Genomic DNA, 13561 nt, shown 5'->3' with positions numbered 1-13561 from the left:
CAAGATACTACATGCTACTTAGTGAGCTTTAAAGCTGCTTGGATTCGGTTCAGTCAGCTAAGCTAACTGTCTCCTGGCTGTGTGTGGTTAAAATATTTATTTAACTCCCGGCAAGAAAGCAAATAAGCATATTTCCCAAAATGTTGAAACATTCCTTCCTGTAACTAAAACCTCCGACTCTGTCTTGTAAGTCTGTTGTGAAAAACAACTGAAAAAGCCAAGCCACTGGTCACACACTCACGCTTTGACTCACGCTTTGGCATTTGGTGACTACTTTGAGTGGAAATGGGAACTAAACGTTGCCTACCCATAACAGAGAGCCTGGCTCCATTGCTCTGGCGAGTCTCTCCACTGTACTTGTGCTTTGTGATGCAGCGGTAGGTGGACAGAGCATCTTCCTTCTGCACTTCTGAGATATACAGAGCGCCAAAAGAGGTCAGGAAGAAACGGTTACCTGTGGAGGACAGCAGGGAGGGAACAGGTAGGAGAGGGGAGAAGGATTCGTTAGTCAACATATTTGAGAAACAAAGTAAAACAAAGGCACATCAATTACATGTAAAGTAATGCGAAGGTCATAGGATAAAGGTTATTGAGGCAAATCTAAGATCTGTGATGTTGGGCTATATAAATAAATTGACTTGAGTTGTGTTTATGTAGATTAGAGGTGTCAAACTCATTTTAGCTCATGGGCCACATGCAGTCCGATTTGATCTCAGGTGGGCTGGACCAGTAAAACCACTGACCAGTATCCTTAAATCCTTAAACACCTCAAAACTGTTCCCTTTGTTCGTTTAACAAAGTTCATTTTAAAAGTGCTCATCCGACAACAAATAGCCTGTGACTTCTTGAGACTAAATCTAAAATAAATATTCACTATTCTGTTGTATGTGTTGTAAGACATATTTGTAATTGCTCTTGATATAAAACATCTTCTGTTTTCATTATTTTTCATTTCTATAAATTTGCAATTGGTGGGAAAAAAGCAAATCAAGTGAAGGAAAACTGCTGTAGCGTGATGGAGAGGTCGTGTTAGATGTGTGCCGTGTTGGAAGTCGGTGAGAAATGCCAACCTCTCCATCTTAAAACCCTCCTGACACACCTGGAGCACATTTTTCTTAGAAATCACTGATGTCAGAGGAAAGAAAAAGCAGGACTAGAATATACATGCCTTCAAAAGGCCCAACCACAGCACTTAGGTGAACACATGGGAGCTTTTAACAGACTCTGTCCCATCCATCTAGTGAGATATACACAATAGAGAAAGAGCGATGAGGAGGAAGAAAAAGAGAGAAGAGAGAGGGGAGTTATTGTAGGTGTTAATAATTGATGTCTCTCTGTGTGTTATGGTAACAGCAGATTAGTGTCATTTTCATTTCACATCAGTGACTGCTTGGTCTGCCTCTGATTTATCTACATGTCAATAGAGACAGCATGTGCACGTGTGTGCGTATGTGAGAGAGAGGAAGAAGAGAGGGCAGAGATGGAAGGAGAAGAGACGAGGAGAGTGTATTTCGGTGTTTGATTCTTTCCGCTTCTCTGAGTCTTTTTGTATTCTCTTCCCCCAAAGGGTTATTTTAGACAGTGTGCACTTCAGAGTTTGTAGTAGATTGCAGATTGTTTGGTTATGTGAATGCTATTGCAGTGTGTGTGTGTTTGTGTGTGAACATGCTGGCTGTTGTTTGCTGTACATGATGTTTCAATGTCTTTTTGCAATGTTGACAAGAGAGGACTTGAGTGAAACACAGGTGCATTGAATAGCTGAACACTGGAAATACGTGCTGCACACTGGGGCTGTAACGGTTCATGTATTTGTACATAAGTGTTATGGTACAGGGGTCACGGCCCAGCGCACGCAGTCACATAGAGAATACACAATGTGTAGACTGAAGCACGTAATGTGAGACCAAAGTTCCAAAGTACAAATTTCACCAGGAAACTTATAGCTGTACGCCGTTAGCAACAGGTGCTGAGGTTAACACAACAAGCTGCTAGCAAAGCGAGTAAGTCACACTATGGCAAGAGCCAATGAAACACTGGAGCTGGAGGACCTGCCTGTGTGTTCCCGTTCAGCTACAACGGCAACGGAGACAGAGCTGTGAATAAGACAAGGATGGTGTATCAGTGTTGCTCCACAGTAGGTAGGTCTGAGAAAGCTAACACATCCAACATGCTAATGCACATTGGACGGCATCATCCAGATTTAAATATAGCCATGTAGAGCTTAGACTTTTTTTTTTTTTTTTTTTTTTAAATCTTATTAGTCTGTGTATTTTGGTATTTTCACCTTTATAGCCTATTGTGTCTTGTTGCCTTCGGGGAATGGGTTTGTTCGTATGGTGTAAGTGCTTGAAATGTTCCTTATTTTAAAAGATAAAATAGTTCACCAAAGTTGCCAGTGTGCAAAATGTTACCTCAGTCTCCAGCAGGAGAATTTTGACTGTCTTTGACACTACTGTCTGTTCAAAATAAATAAAAATAAACATATCCTTATGCATTATTTTTCCTGCCGTACCAAAGTCAACCCAAACCATGACTCCAAATCTGGGCTATGAACCAAATCGTGACCTTTATGTACTGTTACACTCAGAAACACCCACACACACCCCCCCACACACACACACCTTCAAGCAACAGGTCAACACAACAGGTGCTAGATGTTAGACCTGTTTAATTGCTGATGAAAAGAAAATGTTCACATGGAGTGTGGAAAAAAAATCAGTACTAAAGCTACAGTTTTGGTTTTGATTTTGTTCTTCAGTGATTCAGTATTGGTAATTAATGATCAGATATTCTCAGCTCTTACTCCTACATTTTATTTAACAAACTGTCTTTATTTTTTAGTATGAGCGTGTGCATATCTGTTTCTGCATGTATGCATATAAAAATGTCGATACATGATTTGCGTGTATCAATGAACATGTGTAGATATGAACGAGTAAGTATCAATAACCAAGCTTGTGTGTGTGTGTGTGTGTGTGTCCTGCCACAATGTGAGCAACAACAATCGATGCATTTTATAGCTGCACCACTCCATCCAAAAGAGATTTATTAAAACAGAGAGGGCTGGCCTGGCGCCGTGCCACACACACACACACACACACACGCACACACACACACTCTAACAAGACTGAGATGTGAAGAAGACTGAAGGCTTTACTTCTTGTGTCAAAGCTGCCAAGTTTTGACTGACTAAACAAAATGTGCATTATTCCAAATTACAGTGGAGCTTCTCATACTTTGTTCATTTCAGTTATTATCGATTAAGCTGTTGAATATTTTTTGTATAATTCTATAGGTCAAATAAATGTGAGGAAATTTCAAAAACCCAAGCAGACATTGTTCAACAAACAGCCCAAAACCCAAAGATATTTAATTGACTATAACATAAAACTGAGGGAAAACAATAGCGTAAATTAGGTTATTATATAAGCTGAACAATTAAACTATAGTCAAATAGTTATGGCTTTATTTTTGACTAATCAATTAATTCAAATTAATGAACTTAACACATACAGTGCAGCTTACACTCCCCAACTCTAAATGTCAGATCTGTCCGACTGATAGAGAGCAGCCAGCCAGAGAGAACGTCTACAGTATATTCAGTCTATAAAAGGTATTATAATATCTGTGCGTGTGTGTGTGTGTGTGTAACTGGGCTGTCAGATTTCTTAATATATGTATACATATTTGTAGCTGTCGGCCTGTGCATCTGCATGCATATGTGAAAGTTCACACACACGTGTTTTCATGTGAGTCAGACTGTTGTGCTGAGTGCTAAGCGACGTAAGCTGTAATTTCCAAGCCTGCCCTTTTGTTCCAATCTGGGTATTAAGCCTTACAGGATAATATGCACTTGGTGAGTAGAACCCTGTATAACACACTGCTACACCCTGTCACAACATGCCTGGAGAGAGGAAGACGGACCAGAAGGGGGTGGGTAGAGTAAGAAATTCAGAGATGGTTAAGAATGGAGAGGAAAGAGAGTGGAGCATGGGAGATTAATGAGAAGGAGCTCGTCAGAGCTGGTTATAAAAAGGAAACTTCTTCTGTACTTATTTTTCCTGGATAATCAGTTAATTGTTTACTTCTTAAAATGTCAGAAAATCATGTAGCGTTCATCACAGTTTTCCAGTGTCAGAAGTGACATCTTCAAATTTCTTGTTTTGCATCAAACAGTACAGAGCATGATGGGAAGTGTGGTACTGAAATTCTGAACATCCCTAATGATACAAGAAAATGAAAAATGCAGGACGTTTTAAAATTTTACACCGTCAATACATTTTTTGGCAGCACTAAAGCACAGAATGTCCGATTAACATGGTTTCCACTAACCTGGTCTCACTTCAAACTCATCAAATGCTGACGCTTGGTAAGTGGCCCTCAGCATCAGGTACCAATGCACAGAGACACCCATTAGTGGCGGTGTGAGATGCACCAGGCAGCGGTATATTTGACGCTTGGAGCAACTGTTGTAGTGTAAAGAGCGAGAAAGTCTACATAGGGTGGGTGGGAGCAGAGGTGAATGGCTCACACAAAGTCTGGACCTTCACCCTGGACACCAGGTGTTTTTTTCCCCCATCAATCCATCCATCCATTTTCAACAGCTTATCCGAAGCCAGGTTGCAGGGGCAGCAGGCCAAGCAAAGCATTCCAGACGTCCCTCTCCCCGGCCGCTTTCCAGCTCCTCCTGGAGGACCCTGAGGCGTTCCCAGGCCAGACGAGATATGTAAACCCTCCAGCGTGGTCTGTGCCCCGGGGCCTCCTACCAGTGGGACGTACCTGGAATACCTCCAACAGGAGGTGCCTAGGAGGCATAATGATCAGATGCCCGAACCACCTCAACTGACCCCTTTTGACGCGAAGGAGCAGTGGTTCTACTCCGAGCTCCCTCCAGATGTCCAAGCTCCTTACCCTAGCTCTAAGGCTGAGCCCAGCCACCCTACGCAGGAAACTCATTTCGGCCGCTTGTATCCACGACCTTATTCTTCTGGTCATTACCCAGAGCTCATGACCATAGGTGAGGGTTGGGACATAGATGGACCAGCAAATATCTTAGTAGCCTAAAGTACCTCGAGAATAGCAATGTAAGGTATGTCCATCTATGTCATGTGGTGACTATGCTGTTAGCCTGTAAATAAAGGGAGTGAAGACCAACCAAGGACAGTCAAAAGACTGATTAATCAGTTAATCATTTCAGCACCAGAGTGCTTCACTAGAGTGGCATATGAAGCCAAGTATCTTATTCCCTGTCTTCTTTTAACTGTTCTGCGATCAGCCTACTCCTCTCTTCTTCTGTCCTGTTTTCACTGCTGCACTTCCTACTTGATATCTAATTTCTAGTCACTGCCTGCTCTCCTGCTGTCTGTGGAGATGTGACACACCTAAAACAGTGGAGAGGGTGCAGGCAGTGATGGGGGGAGGCAGTGGAGGAGAGGAAGGGGGCTGACCCTACAGGGAGGAGGACGGCAGATGGAGATTGATGGAGGGAGAGATAGGGAGATAAAGAGAAACATGCCGTTGGGAGTGACAGAGGAGGGAGTGAGAGTGAGAGGGATGAGGGGCCTGCAGGCCCGAGAGCCTCACATGGGTAAAAACAATTCCTCTACGTCTTTCTCCGTCTCTCTCCCTCCCTCTCTCTTTCTCCCTTTGCAAGCCTCTCCTTGTGGGAGAGAAGATCAATTCTCGTCTAGTCTGCCTACGCCTCCAGGAGTTTGTTGTTGTTGTTGAGTGCGTGTATGTATGTGCTTCTATGTCTGCTTTTTTTTTTTTTTTTTTTTTTTGCTGTGGGAGGCAGGATGAGATTTTTCTGAGGTCTATCCCGCACCCAAGGGAGGCACAAAATCCCCTCACTTCCTCCTTATTTCCAAACCCTTCCCTCCCCTTCTCTTGCTACTTTTTTTCCAATCTGCGTGACGTCTGTTCACCACTCCTGGCCTCTCTTCCTCCAGTCTCCCCTCTGCCCTCTACCTCTTTCTATCTCCGCCTTTTCTCCTTCTAGTCTGTGCTCCTCTTCCTTCTCTTTCAGGGGGGTCTGTAAGTAATGGAATCAGTTCAGCTGATCAGCCTGAGGCAGGAAGTCAAGCCAAGTGCAGAGCGAAGCTGCTGCTGGATCTGTGTGTGTGTAAGTGTGTGTGCACGTATGCCAGAAATTCCACAGACAGACACATGCATGCAAATAACGAGACGGAGAGACAGGACGGGAGAGAGAGACACGGACAATGAAAAAAAAAAAAAAAAGGATTAGGGAGCCCTGGAGCATCACTTGTCTTCCCCAAAGTTCCCCCAGAGAGAGGACACCCCTCTTCCTTGAGATAGGTGGGGGAGTCAAAGAAGGGAAAGGGCAGGTGAGATGGAGGAGGAGATAAAAAAGATAAAAGGATGCAGGAGAGGTGCAGCTAAATATATCCCATTATAGTATACGACTCCCATCTTCAACAAATTATGGTTAAATGGAGGAAAAGAATAGCAACATGAGAGCATCATGAAGAGCAAAACAACGAGAGGAATAAATGATAATGTTAATGTGGGAATGCTGTAGCCACTGGGGAGGTTGGGAGGAGGAAAGGATCAGATCAGACAGGAAAGACAGATAAAGAAAGTAACTAAGAAAAGATATACATATTTTGAGATTCTGGCTAGACCATAGAGAAAAGACAAGAGACAGAAATAGATAAAACAGTGAGTGAAAGACAGAAAGAAAAGTGATACAGGAGAGAAACAGAGCGAGAGAGGAAATGGCGTAAGTAAGGGGGTTTGTTCTTGGTGCTGCCATGCAAATGAAGGCGGCGCTGCAGCAATGCTAACTAACAGCAATTCACACTGTTGGACTCATCACTTATTAATGCTCTACGGCTCCCCCTCCCTCCCTCCCTCCCTCCCATCTCTTTCTCTCTCCCTCTCTTTACCCATTCCTCTCTCCCCTGCTCTCACCAGGATCTCTCGTTTTTGTTCGCTCTCTCGCTCGCTGTTGCTAGGGCCCGTGCACTCACGTGACAACAGCTGGGTAGGGGGCGCTGCGGTGGCAAACAGCGACATGTGCAAGCGTGCGTTTCATGTGTGCTTTGCGTGTGTGCGTGCGTGCGTGCTTTGTGTGTGTGTGCGACGGAGTACCCTTCATTAGAGGTAAAAACGGAATCAGCCATTTAAATGATGGCGATGGAGATCAGAGGAGAGGAGAGAAACTGCTGAATGGATCTGTAATTGATTCACAGGCCCGGGCTATAGGCCACAGAGGAGCTCAACACATCTCTCTGTGCATCATGTCACTTTATTTTTCACTCGGCGCTTTTAAACAAAAACACATGCTGAAGACTGTCACGGCCATTATCGTCAAGGTTTGCCTTTCAGGTTTTCAGGCTAAATGGACCACAGGCTCGGTACAATACAGACCAGTAGCTGTACAAATGGACGTCGCGCAAATGCATGCACACACAGATAGGCAAACACACACCCATACAGTACACTCACAATCTGTCTCACGAGCTACACATCCTTACTCCCACTGTCTCACAATCCACGTTTGCAGAGTGCACTCAACAAATTGTGAGTGTGTGTGTGTGTGTGTGTTTGTGCAGAGCATCCTCACTACATAATGCCACAACGATGAGCAGACAGTGGAGTACACCTACACATTCCTTATTCATTCTCCTCCTCTCAATTCAACTTTTTATTTCTGCTTTTCTTCTTTTCCTGTCCTGCCACTGTGTCTCCATCTATCCCCTTTCATCACTACACTGCTAATTTTACTAGCTCTGTCTCAAACACCGACACTTAAGTTGTCCCACATTCTGCAGTGGAAATGAAAGATGTCTAGTATACTGTATGTGAGTGTGTGTGAGGCATTCAGGGCATGTAAGTGTGTGTTTAAGGATGTTTTAGAATTCTAAGTAAAGTGAATGAGAGACTGGGTGCATATGCCTGTTTGTCAGTATTTTAGATGTCCAGTGTGAAGGATTTAGGGCCATAGATAGATAAGGCCATTCGCATTTTCGCGTCGGCCATGACAGTTCTTCTACGAGTTTGGCACATGGGACACATGTCAGCTGTGCAATCTCTCTGCTAGATGCCACTAAATCCCACACACTGGACCTTCAAGACGCTTGCTGTAGAAACAACGTACAACCAATTCCTCTCTCATTTACAACAGTTTTACTGTTAAAGGTATACGATGCAGGAAGTGTCAGTTACTGTTTATAAACAGTATCGCCAGCAAGACTGAAAGTGAACTCGTCTAGGAATGACCTTTGTCCACTTGGCATTTCACCTTGCTATATTTATTCCCTTTTTTTTTTAGCACTGTGTCTGTGATTTTTGTCACTTCCTCTTGGATGCTTGCTGTTTACAGTCTGGCACCTGGTCGCAAGTTCGCAACCTTTTCATAAAGCCCCGTCTTCACCTGCGCGCTGTTTCCATGAACGTCCCAAACACAGAAAAATAAGAAGATAATAAGAAATCTCAGGCAGAGGGCAGTCTCTGCTGAAAAAATACAGCACTACACTTTTCTAGTGGGTCATAAGTGATGATTGAGAGGGATTACTTTTGCATGTTTTTTTCCACACGTTCACAATAACAAAAACAATAATAATAATAATTTGCTGCCACATATTGATTTTCTTTTTTTTGGAGCTGGAATGTTTGTTAGGAGTGCTGTTGGAATATATATTTATACTGTTTGGTTATTTATTGCACCACATACTCTGAGTTTAGAGTGTACTCTGGGTACAGACGGAGCAGCAATACAACAGGCGCAGTGAGAGTGAGACTTTCTTTCATTGCGCTGGGTCTAAAAGTTTGCCTTCACTCGCCTCTGCAGCTGCTGCTCCTCTCATCCACAAACTCCACAAACTGCACAGTATACCTTAAATCAAACACACTTTTGTAACAGACAACTTAGTATCACTGTGCTGAGAGAAACAGAGCAAAAAAGGGCAAGACCTTTGTGAAATCACAGCTAGGCCGCTGTGCTTGCTTGGAAAAGATTCATTGAGAATGCATTGGTTTTTTTACTGCCTTTTATTGACAAAGGCCACTGAAATCTCCTGAAGAACACGTAGGCTACACACCACAAACTAATAACTCCAGCAGATGCATCCACCTGTTCCTGGCAAGCTAGGAAATAGTACACACAGTATTTGCGCTACAGTGGAATAAAGCTGAAGGATGTCAAAGGATCTTTAAATGATGGATTAGGGGCTGAAGTTGCCATTAGACTTATTGTATCAATAGAGTTAAACAAGATGCATCTACCTTTAACTTTATCCGTCAATAATTTATGCACCACACAGTCTGCAAGCAGAGCTGTGAGCGCGGCTAAGGATTTTATAACAAGCTAGAAACCATTAAGAAAATCAACAGGGCACCCATGCTCATGAAAAGTGGTGCCCATAGGAGAAACGCTGAAGGTCTGCAGCAGATCAGCACCATGGACAGCTACATTTCCAAATGTTCAGGAGCACTGGTGGAGGTAGCACCACGGACAGCTCTGCCGCTGCAGCCCAGAATAAGACAACCTTCTTGTGTAAAGTCTCATCGTACAGGTCTCAGTGGTACGAAGGTTGGCACAATTGATTGTGTGTGTGTCTGTGTCTGAGGGTAATGTTAGCTACAGTGGATACTGTGGCAGAGTAATGAAATAGTAATGTGGCATATGGGCCGGTGCTACAGCCCGACCTATCAGCAGTCATTTTGATGCCTCAAGATAACCTGCATCTATTGTATCTTGGTGTTCCTCTGTCTATGTAAGAGAGACCCTTCATAAAAGAATAGTCTCAATTCAAATACAAATACACTCTGTCTCACCTGAGTGACTGATTCCTTACTACAACTATCCACTGAAATACTAATAATTCTAATCAGTAAGCTTATGCAGTTTCAGACTATTTTGATTATTGTATTCTCTCCAAAGATAATAGCATATACAAGCTGAGACTGAAAATCAGTAGTTTGTTTAAACCGTTGTGTTCACACAGGCTTGCTAGTCCTAAATTCATCAGCTCTGCCTCAGTTGATGAACACCACTTTACAGTGAGGTACATCAAAAAACATGCAGCACACTATAACAAAATCACTGCTCATTTGCATAACAACAGCATGTGATCACAGCAAAATGCCTGTATGCTAAAATTATATTTTGGAAAAAAAAAATATATATATACAAAGCATTTGTTCTTTCAGCACTGAACAGGTCAAGATGGTGTTTTTCAGAGTGAGAAAGAATGAAAGCAGTCAGTCCTGATTTCTCCTCCTCCACTCCTTCCCCTGGCTAATTTATTTGATAATTACCAAGGGCCCATTATGGCTGATTCAAGGAGGCACTGGGAAGGCCTACTAAAAGCTATTTCATTTGAGCTGCTCATACTGTATCTAAGCACCCTCCTTGCATCTCTCTCTCACACACACACACACACACACACACACACACACACACACACACACGCACTATATAAAACATGACTTGTTCAACTGTGAGTCCATTCAGACCCAACATGTAATTAACACCCTCACCCCACCTTCACTCACATCTAGAGGCATGAGTGTGTACATGTTTGTGTGTGTGTGTGCACATATGCTTTGTGCACCAGTGCATACATGCATGTCTGTGTGTCGGGGCTGAAAGGTGGGCAGGGGTGAAGGATAATAAAGATTGGATTCTAATAAAATGTTCTCATCCTCCTAAATCCCCCTTCTGCCCTCTCCCCCTACCTGCCATATTAACACCCCCATTACAAGGGCAGATGAATGAAAATGAACAGAGCTGTGGTGTGATTCCCCGAGTGTCAAATCAATACCACTCCCCTCCTCCTCTGTTCCTCGCCCGCCTTACAACCCGCCCTCTCTCCCCTCATCCTTTTCTCTGCTGCTATAATTTTCCTATTCTCCTCTCCTCTGTTGGGTCTAAAGAATTGACATGTGTTTGACAAAGGGAAATCTACACCTAGCGACAATAGGCTCTCTCCGTATCTGAGCCTCTCTCTCACTCACTCTGGTATGAAATGAATGACGCTCGCTCCTATCTCCTCTCTATTCACATTCAAAGTAGTCTATAATAGTTAAGTGCTACTGAGAACAAGCCAGACATAGAAAGAGCCACAAGGATGTTATATTACTGCCACTTTCTTTGACTTAACCGGAGACAAAAGCTTGCTTAAGGACTGGGAAGAGGTTGTGTCAAAATAGCAGGAGAAGGTTAATAAAGGAGAGTTTCACAGTCTCTTTCTCTCCCTCTATGAGTGCAGGACACACGCGGTTACCAGAGGCAGAATAACTGAAGAGGAAACACAGATACACACTTGGACTATCCTTATCTCTCTACAAGTGTTTCGGTTTTTCAGGCCCTACCCTTGACCTTCTCGTCCTCCTCTCCTGCCTTGTTCCGTCTGTTTACCAGGTTCAATGTGATGCAGTGATCTGAGGATAGGTATGCAGAGGACTAATGCTCTCATTAAAAAGGCATGCTTCACCGTCAAATGCCAGCTGCCGCCCTCCCCAACACCACCAGCCGCCATGTCTCCTGTTTTCTTTGTCTTTCCCTATCTCGATATCTATCTGTTTCCTTGGTTTCTGTGTTCTCTACCTCTGTCTCTCTCCCTGCTGCTGTCTCTCCGTTCCTCTATATCTGTTGTTAGAAGGTGACACCCCGTACACCCACACACCCCTCACCCTCTCTGAGCAACTCATGCTTGAGACTAGAGAGAGAGCAAAAGAGAGAGGAAGAAGAAAAACAAATAAAGGAAATGGAAAAATGCACTCATCCAAACCAAAAGAAATAGAAAGAAGGAGAAATCTGATAATCTGTCTGTTTTTATCATCAGCCCACTCCCCATGTCTTCATCCCCGTTCTTCCCTCTGTGATGGTTAAAGGCCTCCACAACACTTAGGCAACCTTAATTGGAATGGCCATAAATATTCAAGCAGCACGATGGAGGCAGGGATGGATGTTAGGATGAAGGGAATTTGCTTAGAAAAGTGGGATGTAAAGAAAAAGATGCTAAAATAAGAGGAGCTAAAGTGACACAGTAACACCCTGTTGTCCTCAGGTTGTTTACATGTTTATCTTTCTTGTTAAAATGATGTTCTGCATGTCAGAGTGCACACGCAAACACACAACCAAAAAAACAGCTCCTACTACATCTCTCTGCGACTCCATTTGGTCACTGACAATAGCACATAAACAAACACACACTCCAGACTTGTCAACATGCGGTGCATTGTGTCGCTTTTGTCTTTAATTATTTAGCCTCATAGATAATAGATAGAGACATACTCGCCAGTCATGAGAAGGCGAAACGGGACATATCTAATACATTACAAACACACACACACACACAACACACACACACACAACGCCAAACATACACACCGAGTTAAGTCTACTAAAGCGTGACCTTATTTCTGTTGGGGAAAACACAAAAACAACGGCGTGTGAACAGTCTAATTTCACACACAGGTCGGTTTTGTGTGATTGTCATCCATTATGAAAAGGGAGACACTGCAAACGGTAGAAGACTGATCTTCTGAAGCAGCACGTTGGCTTTGTGTTTAGCTGTTAAACTTGATTCCGCCGTCTACTTGTGGCAAGTTAATGATACTGAGCAAAACACAGGTATCTGCACACGTACAATGCTGCTGCTTGTGTGCACGCGGGAGAGAGAGACGGGGAGAGCACCGGCACACATGTGATAAACTCTCACACAAATCAATAAAGCCTTGCCCTTTGTAAAGCCATGTTGTCCTCAGTGGGAGTACTACAGTGCCACAGCATGTAAGCAGCGCCACGGTGACACATACTGAATCTCAGGGAGCACGGGGGTCACCGGGGAGCAGGACTTGTGTGCGGCTGAGTGCACCTTGCATGGCAGGCGGATGTGAGGAGCGAGGGAAGGAGGTAGGGGAAGCAAGGAGGGGGGGCGAGGTGGAGGGTGAAGGCCTGTGATTCTCCTACGCATTCCTTCCCTGGCTCCCCTCGTTCGCCTGCGCCTCCGTGATGATGCACCCTCACCGCTGTTGCTGGGCATCTTGGCGACAGAGACCCAAAAGAGGATGAAGAGGAGGAGAAGGAGGAGGAGTTAAGGCAGAAGAATGAAATGAGGGATGATGGGAAGCAAAAGAGCTGCAGAGACAGATGTTTCAGATTGGAGTGGAGTAGTGGTGACATGCTAAAAGCGGGTCCCCCAGACGTTGCAGGGAGGCCTAAGGGGCTAGGAGTGCCCAAGGTACATGCTTGGAGGGGAGGGGGGGGGGGCACCACAGCAGCAGCTCTCCCTGCTTCCCTGCCTTGCTGTCTCTCTGTCTCTTCTGCCTCACTGCCCCCCTACACTCTGTCCCACTTTAGCCCAATGTCACTGCCAGAGCAAGGGGGAGGGGACATAAAAAAGAGACAGAAAGAGGAGAGAGAAAAAGAAGGAAAGCAAAAAAAGAACTAAGAGGAGGAGAAGGAGGAGAGACACATTGAGGACTGGAGGAAAAAAGAAAGATCCCAGGGAGGATGATGATGATGATGATGATGATGAGGACACTGATGCTACAGGAGAGGAGGGAGTCCAGCGAAGGTGCCATTTCATGC

At 44.2% G+C, this 13561-nt stretch overlaps 1 protein-coding gene across 3 annotated transcripts in view; it reads right to left on the bottom strand.

Annotated features, from left to right (window-relative positions):
• The window catches only part of LOC125889204 (Down syndrome cell adhesion molecule-like protein 1 homolog), a 125224-nt gene that overhangs the window by 48746 nt on the left and 62917 nt on the right, over positions 1–13561 (bottom strand). For all 3 annotated transcript variants that reach the window (XR_007449423.1, XM_049576989.1, XM_049576990.1), the window contains exon 4: positions 308–454. Coding sequence is in view for 2 of the 3 variants with exons in the window: in XM_049576989.1 (XP_049432946.1) it covers positions 308–454 (147 nt within the window). In the remaining variant the exon portion in view is untranslated. The remainder of the gene's footprint in view (positions 1–307; positions 455–13561) is intronic.

Source organism: Epinephelus fuscoguttatus, linkage group LG5, assembly GCF_011397635.1.
Source record: "Epinephelus fuscoguttatus linkage group LG5, E.fuscoguttatus.final_Chr_v1".
In the NCBI taxonomy this organism is placed as follows: Eukaryota; Metazoa; Chordata; class Actinopteri; order Perciformes; family Serranidae; genus Epinephelus; species Epinephelus fuscoguttatus.
Note: the sequence above shows the minus strand (reverse complement) of the source record. Positions and strands in the feature narration are given on the sequence as shown.